Source organism: Aplidium turbinatum, chromosome 11 (assembly GCF_918807975.1).
Source record: "Aplidium turbinatum chromosome 11, kaAplTurb1.1, whole genome shotgun sequence".
Lineage (NCBI taxonomy): Eukaryota > Metazoa > Chordata > Ascidiacea > Aplousobranchia > Polyclinidae > Aplidium > Aplidium turbinatum.
Window position 1 is genome coordinate 24,028,639 of NC_137482.1, and position 25,568 is coordinate 24,054,206.

The window sequence follows — 25,568 nt, forward strand, 5'->3', positions numbered from 1 at the left end:
ACTCAAACAATATCAGTGCCAAATATAGGCTACGGCATCAAATTGGTTCAGGAGCTTTTTGTATGGCCCAATTGCGTATCACCAGGCACTGCAGAGTAAGTGTCTTGCCGTTTTCCATTTCCGAGAAGGCTACTATCTATAGCACAATGTAGCCTAACTGGCATATCCTACATTTGGTTTTGGATTTGTTGCTAGCACACATATCCAGTGATTCAGCAGAGGAAACAAGTAATAAAATACAACTCAATTCATCTTTTGATTAGTCCTGCATGACAAAAAATATAATTGGTTGGTAGGCTACTAAAGCTTTTGAAACTGTCTCATGAACCAGTGGTGGCTCATTCTACTTCCCTTAATTGTACATCAACATCTCATTGCAGACAAGTGTATCTTATTCTTATATACACAAACTACGAGTTGGGGCATTTTCGAAACTACTTTAGCAAAAAGTTTTGCCTGTTTATTATTCTTTAAATTTGTTTGTAACAAAATTATTTGAATCCTGAACCTGGGATTCAAAAATATTTTCAACCAGGTACATCATTTTGGCTCATAGAATATAATTTTTAGAACGCAATAAATGAATTTGATATTAAAAATATGCAAATTTAGCGTGTTTAGTAATGAAAAGAGATGAAGATTGCAGCACAATAAGATGCAGGCTACGAATAAACTGCAGTTAATTGTTTGAAGTTAAGTAGGCAATAATGTCTTGATATCAATTGTATGCTTTTATTGATGTGACAAGTTATAAAAGTTACTTTAGGCCTATAGACATTTTGGAATAACAAATCAAGTTTATTTTCGGTGTAGCTTCACATTCATTTCAATATAATATAGCATATAATATAAAACATTATTTGTGTAATATAATAACGAAAGGCAAATTTTCTACATCGTGCACTGCATCTAGGAAGCGCTAATCCGCCAGAATACAATCAAGCCGCAAAATTTCCAACGATTGGAGTAACCGTTGCTACTGTAAGATCACTAAAGGACATCGGGTCACGACATAAAAATCTTGTAAACAATTTCTCTTGGCAAAATCTGGGTATCAGATCAACATCATTAGTTGGTTTATTGATGACTTTTGATCAACGAGATTTACATGACACAAAGACTTTGCCAGGGCAAGTTATTAGATTTTTAAGCAGTGCCTTGTGGGCTTGTATGTTTTTACTGCATTTGTTTTGATGTGGACGGTTTGGTTATCCCCTTTTAATTTTCCTTCTATTTCATACCGGATGTAGAGAGCTTCATTCTCACTTGTTCTGACTGACACTACCAGTAAAAGATTCATAGACCCTACAACAACAATTACTGTCTACAATTGACCAGTTCCAGATTTCACGCTGTGCAATTTATAACAAGTTTTGTGTCGTGTGCAAAAACCTGTCGATACGCTTGGCTAATTAGCAGCAACGTTTGAGCAAATTTACGTTGCACCTAATGTGACTATGTCTCTAAAAATGTAGATACACGTGGTTTTACACTAAATCCATGTTTTGAAATGATGCGGTTCTGCCAGGAAAAGCGTTGAATGTGATCAACTGGCCCACACCAAGCCCGTATAAATCACAACAATAATCACAAGCACGTGTTTTGCTTAACAATAAGATTGAATGCAAGTCGAAAAGCTATCAGCACGCAACAACTTGCTGAGATGCTTAGCTGGAACATCCTGGGGTGCTAGTACATTCACACTCCGTACAAGTGCTCTTGCACTTGTTTACAGCACCTCCGAATATGCTTCCCCAACTTGGTGCCGCAGCGTACACACTTCCAAAATTGACACTGCCTCAACACCACCATGAGAATAATCACCGGTTGCCTGCTTCCAACTCCCACTGACTTTCTGCCGGTATTATCAGGCATCGCCCCAGGTAGATTTCCTAGGGAAAACCACGTACCCAGTCTGGTCCTACAAGCTATGTCAAGGGATGACCATCTCCTCAACCAGATTGTCCTAAACTCGCACTCCCAAAAGCCCCAGCGCTTGAAATCTCGACGCCCGTTCTCCCGACATGCTACAGCTATCTGCAAATCCAACTACCACATTTCCGTAGTTTGGAACAGTGAATGGAGAGAAGTTGCGAGACCAACCTAATTCACAATCCTTCCCAATACTAACACTCCACCTGGAGCAGAACTACCCGGAAGGAATGGGTGAAGCTCAATCGCCTGCGGACTTGAGTGGGCCGTTTCAACAGCAACATGGGGCCTCGCCGATTCACCATATTGTGCGTGTGGCTCAGATTTTCAAACTGCACACCACATTATGTACCATTGTCCTGTAGGCTATATCGACCCCAGGATAGATATGCGGACCTAACATCGCTCGATTAATACACAATCCATTAGCTGCTGCGCCTAGATGTAGCAACGTGATCTGTGGCGGCCTCAAACGCAAGAAGAACAAGAAGAAGAAAAGCTAAAAGCTAAGCTGAAAGACACACGTCGTAGATGGTTGGAACACGTTGTGAAGAGATATGAAGATTATGTCGGAAAAAAACGAGACGGCTGGAAGTTGGTAAAGAAAGCGAGGAAGACCAAAGAGAGAATGGAGAGGTTGTGTGGCAGAAGATTTTGAAACAGTGGGAGTGAAAAAAAGGACGCTACTGACAGAGTGCTCTGGATGACTGCAATCTACTTCGGCGACCCCACTTGAAGTGGAAATAAAATCCCAAGAAAGAGAAGACGTTGCACTACTCATCGAGATACAGACACATAAGGTGTGACAGACTAGCAGCAACGATCACATTGTCTCATATGTAGCATGTCACAACAACATTTCGACCATCAACTTAAATTTGTATCCGGAAGCAGGTTCGAGATTCAAGAGAAACTGCTTAGAGCTTTGCAACTGAAGTATCCAAATTTCTCGTTGACCAAGCAGCGGCGCTTTGGTGCTTGTTTTGATTGTTGTATATTTTTCAGTTGAATTGCTTCGACAGTTTTTGCTTATATTCAACAATTTGTGATCTTTTCTTAGGATAGGAGGTCTAGAGAAGCTTTCCTGCGACATTGAGCAAATATAAACGCTTCAGAACACTCCATAACAACCGGAACACTAGCCAGAGTTATAAAATGAGGATCTCTTTTTTGAAAGTTAAATCGCAATATGACAAACAACCCTTAGTCCCTTACGTCATAAGTTTGCGATCTGTTCATCGAGCCGGTGTATCATCCATTGTTCATGTGTCCAACTCTGAGTTGCATTTCGTTGGCTATGTAGATTTTTTAATGAGGGCTCCATGAAAGCCGATGTTATTTGATTTACTTGTTTGTTTATTGTTTTTGGGTTGAATAATGACGTCAAGTTCTGTTTTCTCTACATTTTATAAAACATAAATTATTATGAAAAGAAGTCTGCGCTGTGATGTATTTTTTTCTTGCGTAATAGGACGTTTCAGTTTCTTTGCAGATAATTGAACTTTGTTTGCTCATAAGCAGTTTGGTACCAAAGATTACTAACCTCCCAGACATGACGAAAACAAAACAAATATTGACTCGATTTTGATAAAAAGACGTGCGTGGACTAAAAGTTTAAAGGAATTGAACTTTCGTGAGATCGATGCATATTCAACAAGGCAGTGATATTGCTCGGAGTGTTCCCTGAGCCTTTGCGCAATGTCGCCAGTCTGCAAACGCAAAATATTATTTCCTTTGGAAAAGAGAAGGTTTCTTACCCGGATTGCAATATTGGGCAAAATAGGTTGCTCCGGCGCTTTATGAACTAGGAGTGAGCTGAATTCATACTTCGCTATCTGAAGTAGCCTGTGCGAGGACGCTCAATCACCCGTCCTCCTGGGCCTATTGTAGTGGTTTCAATAAGAGTCCTTTGTTATAAGTCAAGGAGGCCATAATTATAATTGGTGTGGTACGAATATAGGCCTGCGGGCAAAACATGATCTTAAAAGTAATATTGAGCCGACATACAAAAGTTACAACATACGACGAACTTTACTATAATCTTTATTGTTTCAGTTATAAAATCATAGGCCAATTAAAATTATTAATGTCTAATGTTTCTTTTAAGTATTTCTTTTAAAGATAGATTTAAATGCAAAGATTGATGATAATTTTTAAGACTTTTTAAAACAAAAGCATTTTTGAAAATGGTATTTCTTTTAGCTTTTGTGCAAAACTCTTTAATTTTAATTCTTTCGTTTAGTTTCAAAATTTTTTTTATAATGAAACAATTACTTTAAGAATCTCAGAAATTGCAACAACAAGCTTTTTTCTATCAGCTTTGGTAATTTAATACTGCAATGCTTTTTCAATACTGCGATCTTTTCTGCTGCTGTCTTGTCGCAACGCAATGTACTTTTACTTCTATATAGACCTTTTACTCAAGCATGCGGATATGAGAAATGGTGCATTTAGCTCACCAAAGGTATATCAAGTGTCAAGGTTTGAAATTGCTTTGAGCAGGAGATGTTGCCCCCGTTTAAATTCTCATGTTTATAATGAAATTGTATCAATAAAATCACCATGATATAGTTATCTACAAGATGTCACAATGTGCGGCGAAACTCTGATATATTGATAAAAAATGGGAGGAAATTGATTCTTTGATCATTAAAAGTTATGAAAATGTTTTGCGTTAAAGTTCGCGTTAAAAATATACAACTTCATATCATCAAATGACTGATTTATTCAATGAGTATAGCATTGGAATTAACATAATTTTCACAATGACTTACGCATGCGGCTACCATTGCCCTATTAGCAGTCATGCCACATGCCTTTTGCTTTGCATAGGCTACAGGCAACTTTCTTGGTATTCATTCTATATTTCAGTGTGAAAATTATTTAGAGCACGCGGTACACTCGGTAGTCACTGATAGACACTAAAAAACTCAATGAATAAACTTGTAATTTCATACAAGATTCCCATACAACCACTTTATCTGGTCCGGACCATCACCAGATCCAGTACGGATCTGGCCACATCTGGACCAGATAACGTGGTTGTCTGGGTTGCGTTTTGCTAATTTTCTAAAAGCAGTAGCCTACATCCATAAATTATGCTCAAAAAATACTAGAGTCAAATTTTCATATCTTCAGTGCTCAAAGCTTGGGTTTTGAAGTTTGGTCCTCATTTGCAAGTATAACGCTGCCTCTAAGTACACTATTAATGTATAAAACTAGTGGGCTAACATATTTTCTCTGGCTTCATGTGAAAATCTTGATTTTGTTTTTTTTGTAATTTGTTTATCTTCACAACCACAAAAGCGTGGATTGATTATGCCCATACTGTAATTCAGATCAGCTGTAGAAGCCATGTGAGTTAAATTTGTCATATGTAGGCTGCCATTTTGTGACTATTGAATTTATTGTTTTTAATTGCATTGAAGATAAAAAAAAAAAAAAAATCAGTTTAGTTTTCGAAACATTTGCTAAACATGGGTTCAATATCTACAATTACTAGGCTACAACTTTACATTTTGATAACTTATAGCGGTTTCTCTATCTTGTCGGCTTGAAATAGGATGGGAAGTTTTCTCTTCTCAGTAATCTGATATGGAAAAGCATTGGATATCAAATTGCAACTTTTTAAACTTTTTCAGGGCTGCAAGACAGCGTAATATTCTTAGAGATGATTATTTTTGGGTTTAAAAACTGTTGCAGAGTAAGAAATTAATTCTTCAGTTTATAATTTTACGAATAAATATTGTTTCCAATGGTAAAAAATAAAATTATATTTCATTTTAAATTATTATGTGGGCTACATTTTTAGGTATAAAGGATAATAGGTTTTTGAAGAGATGATGTTTAGATTTGCGTATTCCACTATGGGAGCTTTGCTTTGCTTGTTGGGACCTGGGCATAGTCAAAGTAAGTTTAGTCTGGCACCATATCATTACAAAAGTGGGCATTTCTTTTAATTGTGGGTGGTTTAATAAGACAACATTGGTAAGAGACACATCTTGGCACAAGTAGTCACATCTTGCTATGTGACCGATACTTTATTTCATGCACCCGACAAGATAATAATGAAAATTAAAATATAATAAAATGAAATATGTAGAGAATAAACAAAACTGTAGTTGATTTACCATTGACATTTAAAACTTAACCACTTAGAAAAAATTAGTGTTGACAAAGTTAAAATTACCGTATTCAAATTAATCACTTTGCAATCATCTTATGGAAGCTATTCGATTGCAGCCTGATGTACATTTAACTTGAAGCCTTTTTTAGTATGAGTTTATGGAGAAAAAAATTACATTTTAAGGCAGCAAACGAAATGTCTACCCCAGCACGCAACAAAACACTTGGTAGACCGTTTTTATGCGCTTTAAGAAGGTATCTCGTGTTTTTTTTTTCTGACAAATATTCCAAAGTTCATTATTTAACCCAGTAACCTCACAGGTCCAATAGCGAACCTTGTTGAAATGTTTTTTGCTTTTTTCAGTTCTTGTGGATCATCATCAACATGAGGAATTAACATTCCTTCATCTTACCAAAGCCAGTGGTTCGACATCTGGCATAATGAATAACTTTGGCTTCGGCAACCTTCTTGAGGCTTTGAAGGAAAGAATCGGTTGTGAGACAGACATGCCCTGCTTTCAGGTGGGTTGAAAATTTAAGCCTGTTTGTATTTCATGTAATCCTGTTTAAAAATTTGACCATCATTGAGGATAACATCATATACAACATTCTCATTTCTTTTTATTACAAATCTGTTTGAGAAATCATATCTTATTCAAAAGGATTTGCGGTTGGTGAAAAAAATCTTTATAATTTAGAAAAAAGAGCAATTCTAAACTTATTTACAGCATTAACATGTTATTACATACTTTTGTCAGTTAAACATATCTTATAGCTTTGGTAAAGAGATACTTTTTGAAAACCATAGACAAATAATTGATAACAGCTTTATAAGATTGAATTGCATAATTCAAAAAATAATACATAAATTAAAATAGCTACATAACTTCAAACATTTTCGGAAAAATTTTTTAAACATATTTTGATCAACAACCGACATTTTGTATTATTCAAAATGGCGGTGTTCTCATCCACATGATTGCAATGTCATTTTCGTTTATAGGCGATAAAAAATATCGGTGAAGCTCACTCGGAAAGTCCTGGGCCACAGATGAAAATTTATGTAACATCTATTGGCTGCATGAGTTTCATTAGAGTTGTTGGCTGAAAGTAATGATTCTATGGCAATGCATACTGTCTCGACATGGAATGCGACAAAACTTAATAAAACTTGCTATCAAATGTGACAAAGAATGTTCACAAATATTCAAACTGTCCACCCGCCTACTGCGACCAAACGTCTTAATACATGAAATGTTCTCTTTCAGAAACTATCTGTAAATAACTTGGGTGAAGGAGTGGAGACCTTCACAGAAGAGTCTTTCTTACCCGTGGCAAGAAACATTCTGCAACTTCTCATCAACAACGACGGGAAAGAGACTGGTAGGTTTCAGCGCATCACTCATTGAGATTACGTTTCCATACTTGTGATATTATGTTTTTTGGAATTTTATGATGATTTACGTTATACCACTACTAACTAAGAGAGAGAAGAAGTAACAGGCCTACACAATTACACATGTGGAGAATTTTGACAAAGCATATGCTTTCCTGAAATGCGTTGTTTCTTCATATCATTAGAATATTAGTTCTCATTGCACTTGCTGTTTATGGTATAAAACTGAATTGACAATTATTTTAACAAGAATCTAATATCCTACTTTCAAACGTTTTTCTTCAGTAGTAGCTGTAGATAATCTTAAATTCTTGAGAAGAATAGCTTTCCGCAGTACAAATAAAAAACCCTGATTAAACTCTAATTAACCAGGTCCCATGTGGCCCACTACTTGCAACTTGCTTAGAACTACAAGTTTTCATGCTTGAAAAATAATAGAACCTGTTCTTAACAACCTTTCAACTTCATCGCAGAATCAGAGTTGAATTCGACTATTTATTCCAATCGATGGTGTAGAAGTGACATCAGAGCGATACTCAAAAGGTTGAATGCAAAATATGAAGGGTCACATAATGAGGTGAGTTTGATAGAGGGGAGAAAAACATGCGGGATGAACGAGAACGTAAATAAAATATTAAGATTAAAACATGTTTAATCGTCGCTTGAACGTTTCTTTTTTAAATAAATGGATTTATCAACTGCCCTTAAAGAAAAAAGGAAGGGTACCAATAAAAATTAGTTTGAGACAATTAAGATTAATTTGTTGATGTCACAAAATGTGCATATTTTCACACAAATTTTCTGCCCCTTTCTATTGAGTGGCCTACGGAACAGATAAAATGCAAAAAAGTTTGCTGTTACTTGTCAACATTAAAATTTAATGCTGTCAAATTAGTTTCTGTAGTGTATTCATTGAAAAGTTTTGGGGTAGCATTCTTGTATACCGGTACACATTTTTATTAAAGCCATTAAAGCATCATACAAACTTAAAACTTAGGAACAAGTTGGGCCAAGACAAAAAATTAAGCTGCAAAGAGTTAATTGTTTTCTGAGATGCTGCTGCAGTGTAAGTTTTATTCTATTGTAAGTAGGCTCTTATTCCAGCTTCCAGTCGTCTTGTCAATCAGACGAAAGCCTAAACAGGTTACAGAAGCCAAAACAGAAACCCGTTTTAAAGTGTTTAAACTGTTTTAAGACTGCATTGTTCTGGCTTGGAATGCGTCGTGAAGCTTGCGTGAACCTTACAGCAACACAATCTTTGTTACCATCACAATGTAGGCGATCGTTGCGTCAGCAGCCTTTGATGAATGTGCATTTTAAAATAGCATAAGTGACATATTCATTTAATTTTTTATAACTGATTTTACCCCTTCGTCACAGGCATAGCTAATATATGAATCAGATACTATTAACCAATTGAAAGCATGCACAGAGTTTATCCATATCTGGTACACTTTACAAACTACCATTTTACAGCGTCACTAAGCATCACCCTGCAGCTTGTTTCAGCAAGTTGTAGCCATGTGGGCATCTCTAGCAAGCGCTGTGGTGACTTCAATTATTTTTTAACGGCACAAACGAAGCTTCATACTATAATTAGGGATATTGGGCTCATAAAATTCGTTCCATTCAGCCACGAGATTATTTGAATGACTTGATAACAAACAATTCATGTTTTGGGCGGAACGACATGAATGGATCAACTGCTGGGCATGCTTTCAATTAATAGCAAATAGTACTATACCAGCCTTCTTCAGAAAAAAATCAACTACATCTGAAACAAACAAAAAAAACAGCAGGCTTAACAATAAAAGAAAAAAAGTTATAAAGGTGTTATATTTTAAAGCGTTCTACTTGTCTCGTTACTATTGTAGGTACATTTTATAACTTATTTGGTATTGGCCTGACAGCTTTTATGTAAATATTTTTTTATAGCAGTTTTGCCCAGCTTGGATTAAACTTACATATGTCTCTCACGATTTTTTAAATGTTAGATTGTTTACTGCTCGTTAGTATTTTGTACAGATGCAGTGATTGTTTTTATGACGAAAGTCAGTGCTACACAGAAAGCTTTTCCTTGTTATTGTTTATATGACGTCATTAAATTATTTCATTAAACCACAATAAAAATAAAATGATGTAAACAGTTAAGTTGAATACATGAAGTAGTCAATTTTGTGTTAATAAACCTCTTATTTATTTTGAATTCCACTCGTTCTGGGAGAGTTCAGCTTCCAACGATGCACACAGTCCGAAGATTTTTGTATTGGTTCCGTCCTTGTGAGCAGCAACATTTAAAACCAAACTACTGTAATGTTTATTTTGATTCAACGTTAAGTCTTCACCCGTTGTAACCTGGGCACTCACTCCAGTCCATCAGCTGATGATGCACGGTCAGTTTTTGTCAAAAATCTTGTGCTTCCTGATACTGCTTGAGGAATGTTCCCAGCAGACACTGATGGGGTGTTGCAACTGTTGCCGCTACCTCTTGTCGTCCTCTTCTTTAACTTTGAGAACCATGGCCAAAGTAAGGATAACCAATGATCGAAGCAGCCAATGGTAGCGCATAGGTTGACGACTAAATTCACATTATAAATCAGAACAGAGTTATTTACATTTGGCTTCCAAATTAAAAGTGTGATGACCGCCGAAAGAATGTCAGATGTTAAGCATATTACAGTAAGGATCACAGCCCGCTTCACTCTCCGCAATAATCGCTTGTACGACTGACTATTTGAGGATGAAGCTCCGTTGCTGCCTCGAGAAGTTTGGATTTTTAAAGAAGTTCTGTTTAAAATTGGATTAAAAAACAGACAAAGCAGCGCAACTTGCATGAAAATAGAAACTGCCACCCAAGAAATAATGATGTCGCGATAAACGGTTAAAGTGCTGAGCACAACTTGACAGCCACCCGGTTGCAAATACTCGTAGCGAATCAAAGCGCAGTATGAGATGGATGCAGGAACGAAGTAAAGTATCCAAATAAAAAGAACAAGATAGCTTGTAGCATTCACTCCTCTGCTGTTAAGTAGACGAATAGAAGGGTTAATGTAGAACACTCGCTGCCGAACCCACAGAAAGAGATAGGTTAGTCCTGTTCCAATGATTACACAAACGATTTCCATTCTAGGTAAAACTTGACAAGCCATCTTTGCTCTTGAAGAAGAAACAGTAATAGTGTCGCTAAAGGCGTGCTTTTCGACTAATAGCGTACCAATCGATACTACGTGATACAGTAAAGATGTAATTGCAATCGCGACCACGATTATCTTCGCTGTTCTCGTGAGCCGATTTTCGTTTCCAAGCTCGGTGGATTGATTTGATCTGCGGTTTTTCATGGCGTGGAACGTCAGAGCGATTATCGTGTAGAAAGAGAACACAGCTAAAATAGCGATCACAGCGACGTCGATTGTCCATACAGAAGGATTGAACATCCGGGTTGTTGACATGTTTGGAGTCGATACGTTGTCCATATTTCTTGCCCTGTTCATGATAGAAAGTCAATAAAAAACATGGAAAAGTTACAATAAAAATGTTAAAGTTGATGAAAAGAATTCATCAACATTATATTAACATTTCTAGCAGTAGTTGCAACGCTCATTTGATAAATTGATGAATGAAAAAGTAGAAAAGCACAAACATACAATTTGTTTTATTGCTTCACTGACGTTTCGTGCACCATGACAATGCGCGTCCTCAGAGCAAATAATGTGCAGAATAAAATTTACAAAGTTATGTAGTGCAATGCGGCTGAAGGTAAGACTAAAAAGGAAAACGTTATTTAGTATGGTATTTGCTCTGAGGATCTGCATTCTCACGGTGCGCAAACGTCAGTGAAAAATACTGTAAAATAACTGACTTGTATGTTTCTGCTTTTACTTTCGCATCATCAGATGAACGTTGCAACTACTGCTAGAAACGATATTGTATTCCTGATGAACACTCAAACTTTTTAGTATATATTTAATAAAAGATTTTTATAGCAATAGTGGTTAGGGTGCCAAAAATTGTAACCTTCTCCCACCTGTCTCTGTGACCCACCAAAAATCCACCTTACGAATATGTCAAGAAAGTCTGAATAACAATTTTAATGTCGACTTCATAGCCGAGTGGTGAAAACCCTGGTACACCACTGGAAAGGGCGCCGGTTCGACACTGCTCAAGAATATGCGGCTGTATCTTTGATAGGACACTTAAAGGCATGCCTGAAGATGGACACGAAGATTGCCTTTCTTGCCTTTCCATCCACTTAATATAAATCTTCAATTTTGGGCGTAAGCCTGGATAACATGTAAGAAAAAAAAAACAGCTTTAGTCTTACTCAAAAGAATAGGGTGAAAAAATATATTACAACCAGAATGGTAAATAGGTGTACAGAAGTGAATTTTTGCCCTTCAAAAATCTGCAGTTCTTTCGGATACAACTGATCAGCATTCCAAAGTTTTTAAAGTTGTTTGTCCTAAAATTTTTCTACAAACATTGCTCCTTATATTTTAGTCCAATGCACAGTGGTAAGACAACCACTGCAGTGTAACGCTTACCTTACGCTTAGTAGTCTTCAGCAAACGTTCTGACTTTGAATAATCATACTGCTGCCTTCAGAGGAGCAAACCAATGCTTACTCTACAGCGGATGCAATGTTCTTTTTACTTGTGACGTGCATTAAAATATGCGCACCAATTGTACGTATCTCATTATCATCATCCATAGTAAGACGTAGCGTAGGGGATCGTTCTGTGCAAACCGGATGCAATGATTTCGCAACTCATCCACATATGACGTAAAAGTGGTGATCATTGCAGTAAACAATTGACGTGCTGTTTGTTCCTTAGTAAATATGACGATAAACTACATTTCCCTCGTAATACCGGTGTCATCATTTTGTGTTAGTCCATGAGTGATTGCTGTGACGTCTGTTAAGAAGCTTACTCGAAAACTGGTATTTTATCTTAATTTTTTCTTACGTTGGTTAAACTAACAACTTGCTTACGAATACGAATCAGTTTAATTTGGGTAGAGAGGTAACTTATTTCAACCATAAACAGACTTAGCTGAGCAACACCACAACGTTTAACATTATTACGAATAAAAATAAAATAAAGCGAACGTTTTCGGCTGCACATACTACGAATCAGTTTATACTCCCTTCAATCAATTGAATCATTTTCAGCTGGAAATTAATTTCTATCTAGAAAATCGTCTTCAGTCAAGGTTGTTTAAAAAGTGATATTTTTAGAGATTCTATTCCTTTCAAAATGAAATGTATATTTGAACAACCGAACATGATTTCATAAATTGAAATTAATTTCTAACTGCACAGGATTAAACTGAATCAAGTGAAACAAATCGATTTATCTTTTAAGACATTCGATACCTGTCAAAACATTTTTGTATTTCCTTTAAACTGTTCTGTTGTGGTACAATAGGTAAAGCCAACCTACAAACAAACGTACAATAATTTTATCTAATTTATCTAAGGGGTTAGAAACCTGTAGAAATAAATATACTTGGAAGCCAAAAATACAAAGCTTTCTTATAAACAACTGAATAATCTTTATAACCATATGTGGTCGCAAATCACACGATTTATTTTCATTTGTTGCAATGTTGTGCCAGTTGTGACACACTTGTTTGTTACGATCATATTCAACTTTGATTTGATGATCATAAAAATATCACCATCCATGTACATCAACAGGTATTTGGAGATGGACATGTTTCACTCAATAAGCTTGCTTGTACTCGATTTGCAGATTGATACTCAAGCAAATATGTACCTAGTGTAAAACAAGCTTTTTGATCAGGGATTGACCCTGTAAAGTATTTTAGAAGATGGAGACCCCTTATTGTGGTTGTCTTGCATACAACTCACAATATACCATTTAGCAATGTCACACTTGCTAAATCATGAGCATGTTATCATGAAAATTGGCAAATTGCATACCTCCCCCTTCATACATGCCGTGCGAGTGATATGGAAATTACATACCTCCCCCTTCATACATGCCGTGCGAGTGATATAGAAATTACATACCTCCCCCTTCATGCATGCCGTGCGAGTGATATGGAAATTACATACCTCCCCCTTCATACATGCCGTGCGAGTGATATGGAAATTACACACCTCCCCCTTCATACATGCTGTGCAAGTGATATGGAAATTACATACCTCCCCCTTCATGCATGCCGTGCGAGTGATATGGAAATTACATACATCCCCCTTCATACATGCAGTACGAGTGATATAGAAATTACATACCTCCCCCTTCATACATGCAGTGCAAGTGATATGGAAATTACATACCTCCCCCTTCATACATGCCGTGCGAGTGATATGGAAATTACATACATCCCCCTTCATACATGCCGTGCGAGTGATATGGAAATTACATACCTCCCCCTTCATACATGCCGTGCGAGTGATATGGAAATTACATACCTCCCCCTTCATACATGCCGTGCGAGTGATATGGATATTACATACCTCCTCCTTCATACATGCCGTGCGAGTGATATGAAAATTACATACCTCCCCCTTCATACATGCCGTGCGAGTGATATGGAAATTACATACCTCCCCCTTCATACATGCCGTGCGAGTGATATAGAAATTACATACATCCCCCTTTATACATGCCGTGCGAGTGATATAGAAATTACATACCTCCCCCTTCATACATGCCGTGCGAGTGATATGGAAACTACATACCTCCCCCTTCATACATGCCGTGCGAGTGATATGGAAATTACATACCTCCCACTTCATACATGCCGTGCGAGTGATATGGAAATTACATACCTCCCCCTTCATACATGCCGTGCGAGTGATATGGAAATTACATACCTCCCCCTTCATACATGCCGTGCGAGTGATATGGAAATTACATACCTCCCCCTTCATACATGCCGTGCGAGTGATGAGTTTGTTTTATTTCAGTGTTTCGGTCCGTTCACCTTACTCGCCAGCGATTGCACAAGCCACGTTGATGACGTCATATATGCCCTACTCGCAAACCTGCACATTGGAAATTGCATACTCCCGTCATCACAAGACGTCATTGAAGAGTTACTTGACCATATCGGTGCTGTTAATGATGTCATAAGTGACGAAGGTGATGCAACGTTTTTAATTTATTGTTTGTTTCACTTGCAAGCTATGTCTAATTCAATTTTTATTTCATTGCTGGCAAAAAACAGAAAAAAAAAACGATAAGCAAACACAGGAATTTGGTACCAACAAAACAGTGTTTGGCATCGCTAAAACGGCATAGCTAAAAATGCATCGCTAAAAATGCTAAAAATGCATCGCTAAAAATGCATAGCGCTCAAGTCCGCTTTCCCGCAATGCAGGATAAAGATAAACAAACAAACAAACGGTGTTTTAAAATTAGAATTGTTAATTTGCACAGCCACCAAACCACACCTACAACAATTTTTTAAATATTTAAAACCACAATTGCACAGGTTAGTGATTACACAAAGTGCAATTGCGATTACAAATCGTGACACAAAGTGATTCCCCCCCATCTGAGAATACCAAACGGATTGCGTAGAACGTTTTGTTTTTGTATAGCATTCAGCATCTTAAAGAAGTTCGAAAAATGGCGTTTTTACTGTTTTTGGCGTCATCTACAAGAAGTAAAAATGTTGCTCTTTTATCAAATTGAACGTAACCACCTGAAAATGTATGACATGCATCAAAACACCCCATGGCGGTCATGAAAGAAACTAAGGCACACTTGTGCAAACTCAAATCTTCAGCTTGTGTTCTCGGCTAAATTCCCAGTCTTGGTGAGGGTTAGTTTTGAAGGCATTTCAAGCAGTAAAATGGCGCAATCAGCAAGTGCTTAGCTTTTGTATTGACTGTTAGACAACCTCATGCGGATTTTTATGGCTTTGTTTGCTTTCAAAACGGTCTGATTGTTTAGTTAGTACATGGCTACCTAAAGATACGGCCTGATTTGTCATGGTTAGTACTTTTATGGCTTTTGTTAAAGATAATTAAAAAACATAAACCCGCAATGTCTGTGTCGTCGTCAGGATGGCCAGTAAAGGTCATACAAGGACTTACAGACATAGTTAACTCAAAATCACCTCGCTTGAAAACAATTAATTCATTCCATATTGATGCGCAATAATCATAATTATTGGCTTTTCTCTTTAGTTGGAATCCTTAACTGTTAATAATTTGACTGAGGCCAAAATGCAGGTAATTGCGACGCATATGTGCTTGAAGCTCCAAATATCAAAACTACTGGTTTGTTCACCAACCAAAACTACACCAAAACTAAAAAATACTCCGGAAAAGTCGAAGAGTGGTGTGTCTTTGGCAGAGATGTACGTATACGCCGCAAATTCTACGCCGCACACTTGCGGCGTAGACGACTTTTTGTTTACGCTAACGCTTGCGGCCACATTTTTTTGAATAGTTTGCGCTTGAGGCTACGCCGTAAAGTTTTTGCGTTTTTTTAGCACATAGCGTTAACGCATACTTTTTTATGTATTTTTTTCGCTACAACACGCCAATACCTTCCAGCACTGTAGTTGAAAAAATGTTTTCAATGGGCAAAGACATATTGAAACCAAAACGCAGCAAAACGTCAGATGAACATTTTCAGATGCTTGTGTTTCTTCGTGAAAATTCAAAATAAAACTTGTTTGTTTCGAGTGATTTATACCGTGTGAATGTTTGGCACCTAGCAAACAAGATGAGTTTACGCTAGTGTATGCGCTGACGCTGACGCCGCCAACTTTTTTTTACAAGTTACGTTGACGCATACGGCGTATGGTTTTTCGAACGTTTGCGTTTACGCTGACGGCGTCAATATTTTTTGTATGCGCGTACATCACTGGTCTTTGGTCAACTTGGTCAAAATTTCTTTCAGCTAAGGTTCAAACACAAGAATCGGTTTACTACCAAAGTAAAAAAATTAACTGTAGGCTATTTGTCGGCTCCATGATTTATTGGTGAAGAGGTTTTGCTGACAGTAGGATAGGCCTTAGCTTGACACTCATCAAGAGCATGTAATTATCTTGACAAGAGACTTTACGATTGAGATTTTTTGTTTTTTTTATTGTTAGTAATATTTCATTTTGAAAAACAAACTCAAATTTTGCCTTACAAAATCTTTTCAAATTAAGAAAAATGTACAGTAGGCCTACAGTACTGGATTTGCATTCCGTGAATTTGTTTCCAAGTAGCCTAAACGGACCTAATATCTTGTCAGTCTGTTCGACGTGCTGAAGGAATACACGTGTCAAACAACATAACAATAAGTAAAGCTTGTTCATTTCTGCACATTTTACTTCACTTTAGCCTTCAGAAACCTTTTGAACAACCTTGCGATTGGTGGGAGCTCCTCTTCAAATAATCAGCCTGTCGACCATGACCATGAGAGGAGGAAACGAAATGCTGATGATACACTTGCAGATGCTGCTATGGTGGGTCGATGATGTAACTTTTGACATCAATGTTTGTTCTAGTGTTTCGCTTTAACTTTTAAATGATCTAATTTATAAGATAATGGCATGCATTAAACTATACCTTACATTTGCTGCATGTTTATATTCTGTTCTACAACTTACAACTAGTCTCCTTCCAATTTAGGCTACGCTCTACAAACTGAGGTTCTTGACGAATGAGCAACCTTTCAGTTTTGGCAGTTGGAGTTTTGACATGTCTTGAACTGAACAAGAGAAAAAGTCATAAGTTATGTCAAAAACAAAAGTCACATTAAATTTAATTTTTATTTGTATTCAATTAAATTTAAAAAGAATCTATTGTGTTTAGAAACTTCTCTTGTCAATGTCGACTAACCGAATTAAACGTAGATAACTTGCCTGGCTACGCATGTGACCTGTCACAAAGCAATGCTTGGTTCATGAACTCAATTATATTTTCATTCACAATTTAAATTTACCTTTGTAATACTTGCAGTGCTACTCGGAAGAGCAACTACGATCCATCTTCGGTTTCTACGGCGATATAAATCGAACTCAATTGCTGGAAATGTGTCCAGCGTTTCTGCAGCAAATCGTTGGGGGAGTTTGTCTAAGAGAGTCGCCGGCAACGAAGAATCTCAATGGCACTTCTGGACCAGTATACACAGAAGCGATGAGTATGTTGGTTATGAGTTGACAAGGTTTATGCTCCGCCTACTTTTTGATGTTACCGGCTCAAAGTCTTTGCTTGTGCTGCTGTGGAATGTAAGTAAACCTTTGAAACCATCTGCGAAACTGATATTCTTGCTCACTTCTTCGCTCGACAGCAACACAATCGTGAAGACTTCAATAGCTAGCTGATGCACATTTGTAGTACCGTAGCAACAGTTTTATTATTACACTTTTCTACACAGTTTCATTTTAATTTCATTGTTATTATTCCTGGCTTTCCTTTTAGTCCTTTACGCACATCTGATAGATCTAGACAACAGTGGGCAAACTGCGGCTCGCGAGCCGCATGCGGCTCGACAACAAAAATTTTGTGGCTTTTGTATTGAATCGTAATATTACAAAAAAATTAAGATAATAAATGTTATCTCGCGCTGTCAACCAAGCAGTGGCGTACATAGGGTATGGCAGGCATGGCTCGAGCCATGGGCGCCACATTGGTAGGGGCGCAAAAATCGGTTGGTAAAAATTAAAATTTATGACACCTTATTCAAAATCTAATTTAGGCTACGCCCAATACGATACAAAGATCAAAAGATTAAATACATTCAACACTTTTCCCAAAACATGTGTTTCTCGGCAGTCGAGTGTAGCGCCCACGAAACTGAGCTAATCTACATGTTTTTGGGAAAAGTCTTGATGGCTAATGTGCAGGCTACACCGGTATGGTTAGCGAAACACAATGCTTGCTGTTCTATAGTGAGTAGTCAAGTAGCGCTGACGCCAGGGACGCTGGAACGAGTTTTGACTGGGGGGACAAGATTACGAAAAAAGGGCACTTTTGTTTACTAAAAGGCCAACTTTTTTTCATGTTTTATAATAAGATATAGCGATAATGCTAAGCTATATCAGCTCACTATGTATTGAGTAATGATAGCCTACAAGTGTCCGGTATACAAAGAAGGGCATCATGCTATGTTATAATGATGTAACCTACTGTCAACCTCAAAGCAGCCTGTGGCCATGGCCGCTAAGTAGTGCTTGAATGACCGCCGGTGCTACCTCCTCAATCGGCCAAGTTTGGCCGCCGGTCTCTTCTAGCCAATTATTTAATTTCGCAATAGAATGATCGTGGATTAACTATCGAAAATATGTAGTATCAAAGAGTGACGCAAAATTAGGTCAGCGAGTCATAATCGCCACTGTTGCATTGTGCGGAATATTTGTTATTGATGGAATATATCCATCTGCGATCACCAGCGCTGTAAGTCTTGTTTGTAATTCCCGACGTTTATTTTAACAAAGTCTTAATCCGAAGTGCTAATTTACGTCGGCTGGCAATATTCTCGTTTTTATGTCGATTTGATGTTGTCGGACATTGAATCGTTGTTAAAAAGGAGAACTAAGTTAGTTGACATCCGAGGGAAAAACATTTTTTTGATCATATTTTGCAGAAATTATGCTTCTTTTAGTAATCTCCTTCACATCATTGAATTACTTATTTTATTACCTTGCCGTCATCGTCAACACATGTCGAACGTTGTTTTTCGTTGCTAAAAAGAATTCTAGGGGAGTGGCGAACTTCTTTAAAATCAGCCACATGGAGACACTTGTGCGAGCGTCATTAGATGGTCCCGCAGTACTGGATTACAATCCCCCGATAAAGCAGTTATTGCGTGGTGCAACGATTCTATTTTAGGACGTCGCCCAGGCCCAGACTTCAACAACGCTAAGTGATCCATTTAGCATTGTTGCAAGTTTAATTCTATTTACTTGTGCTATCGTTATTTTTATTTTGTATTTTGGCCTCCAAGCACGCAGATTTGGCCGCCGAGAAGGAGCTCCTGGTAGGCCACAATGGCTGCCGAAAAAAAAACAAGTTTTAAGGCCTGTACCGTGTTGCAAAATTTTGTGCCGTAAATATTATTTTAGGCAAAAATGAAAGATTGTTTTTGGGCAAAAATGTTTTTCATATCTTTATCTTGCATTGCGGACTTGAGCGCTATATATGCATCGGTGTACGCCTTCCGACGTACATCTGATCCACGCTGCAGCCGACGGCAATGTCTGTTTCCGGTTGTCTACTCTACTTATGACTTAAATTTGGTACTACCCATTACTCGAAATCGATCACTGGGTAGAGGCAATTATCGTAAAGTTTCTTGCCCAGAGAAACAACAGCAAGTGCGGGTGGCTGGAGTCGAACATGCAGGCTCTCGACTGCGAGCCCAACGGGCTAACCACTCGGCCACTGCTGCCAATAAATGAGATATAACTTAAATGATAAACTTATAATTAGGCTAAAAACAAATGGCATAAATTGTTATATTGCAAAATGTGCAGTAGCTTACATGACTTTAGAAGGGCACCATTGCCCCTCCTGCCCCTCCATCTGCAGAAAAATTGAGGGCAGGGGCCCCCGCTTCCGGAGCCCCTGGCTGACGCCAGGAAGATCGCTCCGTCTCAACAATCCATTCAACGTTAATGCAGTCAGTGATGGCTGTCTAATTCGCCAACCTTTCGCCATTAACATGTCCGCTGTAGAAATGGAACTGACTGACATGCAAGAAGATGTGGTTTTAAAAAACTTCAGTCAGTGCCACTCTACCACTGAGTTCTACCACAGGTTCCAGAGAATAAATATCCAGAATTAAAAAAGACCAGTGTACGAATCATTTATGTTTTATCCACAACTTATTGTTGTGAATCTTTATTCTCTGTAATGAACTTTGTAAAATCAAAACATCGTGCAACCTTGACAAATGAACAACTTGGAAGAATTAATTCGCACAGCATTAACAACTTATCGTTCAAATTTTCAGAGATTAGCGAGTCAAGAACAAAACTGATATGGATAAACAATCATTGTGTTTTTATTGCTGTTATGTTATTTTGTGTCAACTGATTTTGCGGCTCGCTGGTGTTTATAGTTTATCCGCAAGCGGCTCTTTCTTTGAACAACTGTGCCCACCCCTGATCTAGAGTGTTGTAGTCTAGACTAGAGCAACGTCACTAATTTCTTTGTAGACTACAACTTGTTTTATAAACTTGCTTTCTTGTAAACATTTTGAGACAATTTTTTATATTTGGTTTGTAACGGTAAACAATAATTAAAGTTTCTGAAAAAATCCCCATCCAACATTCAAATGGCGTCACCTCTTTGTTTTAGAGTACGGCTACGGTACAGCAGCGGTCACGATTATAAGTATGCTGGCTTTTGTTGGGCTAATATTCTTTCCGGCGATTGGAACACCGACCTTCCGCATGGTGATGCAATTCTTTATAGCGCTTGGAGTGGGAACTATGTCGGGAGACGCCATTTTCCACATCATTCCTGAGGTTAGTCGACATAAAAAAATATTGAAAGTGGTGAAAGGGTCTAGGTTATCTAGCAGGCACTCGTAGGGAAATAGAAACAGCCAACCCACGCACGTTTCAAAATAGATACTATACTTTTAGGTTAAATCAAATATAGTTATGATTATCTAAACCCTTGACAGCCTGTTTCACATAAAAGGAGGACCATCAGAAGGTCCTGAAAAACATGCAAAAGCAATAAATCGGTAATACCTGAAAAGATATTAAATATTATAATATTTAATACTTTTAGATTATATATGAACTCGTATTTGCTCAAGTAGGCTACACAATACAAAGCTGTAACCATCAGTAAAGAATTAAGTAGGTTGTATTGGTGGAGATGAGCTTTAGACTTTCTAACAAACCTATAAATTACACTGAAAGAGTTTTAAGATAGACACAATGAAAACTAAGAGAAGGGACGTGTAAAAATATACGGACAGGATTGCATCAATATACCTATGCAAAGTAACAAGGAATAAAAGCCAGTTTGTATATTTTTGATAAAGAAACTTCTCAATCAAACGAAGCTTATTGATGTTTTATCCATCTAGGTGGTTGGGTTACACGACCATGATGGACACGATGCGGCGGAAGAGAGTGGCATCCACGTTGAAGATTACGTTTGGAAGTTTATGGTGGTTATAGCTGGCATATGGTTGATGTTCATATTTGAAAATAGCCTCAAGATTTTGTCCAAAGGAAAATCGGTAAAATTGTTTCTAAATTACAAAATAATACGATTAATATTCGAGACATTTAAAAAAAGCATTTAAGAGAAACTTTTAGCGTGAAACGCTTTTAGTTCATAAACTTGAAATATATGTTTTTTTCTTAAATAATGAATACTATTAACACTACAAAAAGTGCTCAATGCCAAGCAAAAGGCCAAGCAGACCAAATTACATCGAATCTAGTTACAACTTTCTAAAACCTCTACAGCCTGTTTCACCCTAAAAGAGGGATCATCAGAAGGCCCTTATTCAAATAGATAAGGACCTTCTGATGATCCTCCTTTTAGGGTGAAACAGGCTGTAGAGGTTTTAGAAAGTATATTGGATATATTTTTTTCTTAAATCAAATATAGTTATTACTATCTGAAGCCTTTACAAATTGTTTCACCTAACGGAATCCGTTAGGTGAAACAATTTGTAAAGGCTTCAAATAGTAATATTTAATAACTATATTTGATTTAATTCGCTCTGCTTTGCCTTTTTGCTTGGCATTGAGCACTTTTTGTAGTATTAATAGTTTTCATTGTTTTATTTTTTTCTTAAATATTTTTATTTGCAAACACCATTGCATTGATACAAAGCAACATTGAGTTTATGCAATTTTGAAGCTATTCTAATCTTGGACCAGTTTTAACCAGAGCGGTTTGAATCAATACTTTGAAATGTTTTGAAATTTTAAAAAATTCGCTTCGGAACCTTGTCTGGTTTTCTGAAGGGAGCTTTCTTCCTGGCTATCAGTAAAAAGCTGAGTACTCACCAGTACAGCAAGCAGTCGGCTGCCGAAAAACATATTGTCTGGTTATTGTTGTGTTTAATTTCGAAGATTGGCGTTTTGTTTTCACTTTTAAACAATTCTGTATCTCGAACTAATTTCGAATCATTGCCATTGTTACAGGTTCATAGTCATAATCATATGCATGCTGACGTCACATACAACAGAAATGCGGAAGACAATCAGGTGACCAAATTCACATCGATTGATGAGACAAAAACATCTGGGCAAGTACAAGTGACAGAACTGGACGAAGTGAAGACATCAGACAGTGACGAATCTGATGAAAAACAAGTAAATTCGAATATAAAACTAAGATTTTGTTGTTTGTATACTGCATAGTAGTTAATTGTTTCAACGATACTTAAATATAACAATTTCATTTTAAATTTTTTTATATTTGAAATGTTGGGTTAGGCCTATGCTTTGTTAACTATATTGGAGGTTAACATAGTTGTGGTAATAAAAGTTTTAAACAACACTTCGACAGTCAACAACTTTAGAAACTTTCCTCTCGGTACCAGGCTATACGTCAGTGGTCAATGCTTCAAAGGCTATACAGTATACAAGTGTACATTCTACAAAGTCTACAAGTACGCAAACGGTTAGGAATAATCAAATACTTTGTCAGGACGAGGTTATTAAAGATTCAAAACCAAATTTTAATACTACCGAATTTTTTTGGTGGAAAGAGTGGCTGCAAAGTCAATGCTGGTTAAAGTAAACGTAGACAAAAGTTTAAATTTAAACACCGAATATTAGCCTCATGTACAGTGCTTTGTGAAGGCACAATTTGGCACAAGTTGTGGCACAAACATTGAACATATTTTTATTTTTAGAGTGACGTCAGTGAAGTTACGCTAACCAAAGAAACCGACGCAAGATATTTCTGGGGTATGTCTCCCCGTCAAGATAATTAGCCTAATTATCTGTTTGCATCATAAATATAATAAAAAGTTGAAAACGTACAGATGCTGTCGCACAAATATCTGAGAAAGCGTAGACAAAGATAAAGCACACCATCACTGATATTAATATCCATGTTTATAATTATTTAAGATGAATGATTATTTTACTCGATAAATTTAAGGTTTTGAAGAAATATATTTTTTAAATATGTTTCAAAACTGCAAGCATCTTTTGCAAAAGCAATGTAAGACATTAGAAAGCAGCATTTATGCAACAGTTTCCTCTTGCTCTACATGGTATAGCAGTTTTTATCAGTTTCTGCTTTTCTACAATTTGACATATTATTTGACCCGAAGATATGGAAAAAGAACACGTTGAAGTGCAATAAATAGTTTCACTTGTTGTAAAAACCACATAACCACCTCACAATTGCAAGGGAGACCAGATTATTCAACCATTCACCCACTTAAACCTTTATTTTACAGGTTATTGTAGAATTAAGAAGTCAGTGTATTAATTACGGTCATGATTTGTACAGTCTGCTGCATACGTACACTGATGATGATCTACAGTTTGTTTGCAACATCAAGCCACTAAGAAGCATTTATCTTTTCCAGGCATTACGTCAACTGGCATATTGATATTTGTTGGTGATATCCTTCATAACTTTGGCGATGGAATTGCAATTGGAGCGGCTTTTAGCGAATCAAGCACTCAAGGGATTGGCACTTCACTTGCTATAGTATTCCACGAACTTCCGCATGAATTCGGTAAATAATTTTATATAATGACAATTTAAGTGACAAGGTAAAGGTTGCTACATCACCATGACTACACTTATGCTCCAATATTCTTAAACTTCAAAGAAAGATTTTTTTTTTTTACAAACAGCAACTGATATGTCCTAAAAGTACCCGAGAGTCGATATAGATTAAACGGATCTGACGATGATGATGATGGATTTGACAGGCTATATGGAGTTTTTAATTTTAGGCCTCAGTGAGATTTTATTTGTAAAATTTAGTTGCAATAAATTTATCGACCAGGCTACATCTGCATCATCGTCATCGCATGTTGGTGTTACCGTTCAATTACTGTGCAGGTGACTTTGCTATTTACTTGAACAATGGCCTGTCAAAGTGGAGAGCTGTAGCACTGAACTTTATTGCGGCGTGTTGCTGTTACATTGGCCTTTACGTTGGCATTGCGCTTTCCGAAGACGAACAGATCAGAATCTGGCTTCTTGCTTTTGTAGCCGGAATGTTTCTTTATATCTCGCTAGTGAATGTGGTAAGTAGCCTACAGGTTACCCCGTCAAAAGATAAATAAATTTTGGGAAAATTGATTAATAGTTCAGAGGTTCTCATTTCCTAATCTTTTTCATTCTAATTTATCCTTTGCCGATTGTATGTAAATTTGCTCCTATCGTTTTTTTATCAAGTTTTTAATATTTATCATGAAGACGGATCTTTCTTAGTAAAAAATTATTCCTCAAATCAACCAAACTAACACAGAGTTGAGAACATTTAAGCTTTATCCCTAAAGACGTTTTGCTAATCGACATTTAGTCTTGAAGTAAAACTTGCAAAGCAAATTTATGTTCACGTTTAGCAAAAAGTTTAGGCTATACTCATCAAATACATTGCTATTTCCATTCATTACATTTTGCAGCTTCATGAACTAGTGGAAGAAGAAACTAAACAGCCAAAACTTCAATTCCTAGTTCAAAATCTTGGATTGGTTATGGGTTGGGGTCTTCTATTGATTCTCTCCATATTTGAGGAACCATTAATCGATGCTATACAGTCCTAATTTTCACGTTTAAAATTTAGAAAAATTAATAAAAATTGATGAAATCACAAAAAAAATGTTGAAGAACTACTGAACTACTGACTATTGTTTCTTTAAAGCCACATGAGTTAGGATATAACTGCAGACAGTGGCACACCGTTTCGGCCTTCTGGCCTCATCAATGCAGTGCGTACACTGGGTATGGCCACCAAGGTATATAACCCAATGTACAAATTTCAAATGTTTGTAATTCAACATTCGACAGGCTAGTATCAGATATATTAATCTTTTCCGTCTTTGTATATCAGTATTTGTCTTGTAATACTTTTGTTGCCGTTTTCACTTCATGCCGCAATACTCTTCATACGTATGTACAGATATGTTTTTCACATTTTCAACGATACAGTAAATCAGAAACTCACCACTTACGTAGCTTGCT

At 37.0% G+C, this 25,568-nt stretch overlaps 1 protein-coding gene across 1 annotated transcript; it reads left to right on the top strand.

Annotated features, from left to right (window-relative positions):
• Positions 1-5,749: 5,749 nt before the first annotated feature.
• LOC145779910 (metal cation symporter ZIP14-like) lies at positions 5,750-25,568 on the top strand. The gene is made up of 14 exons (XM_082591583.1): positions 5,750-5,841; positions 6,422-6,579; positions 7,326-7,440; positions 7,927-8,030; positions 14,391-14,565; positions 16,770-16,894; positions 17,391-17,571; positions 20,733-20,902; positions 21,478-21,633; positions 22,553-22,723; positions 23,269-23,323; positions 23,956-24,108; positions 24,441-24,628; positions 25,010-25,568. The coding sequence occupies exons 1-14, from the start codon at positions 5,772-5,774 to the stop codon at positions 25,148-25,150; spliced, it is 1,962 nt and encodes a 653-aa protein (XP_082447709.1). The 5' UTR covers positions 5,750-5,771; the 3' UTR covers positions 25,151-25,568.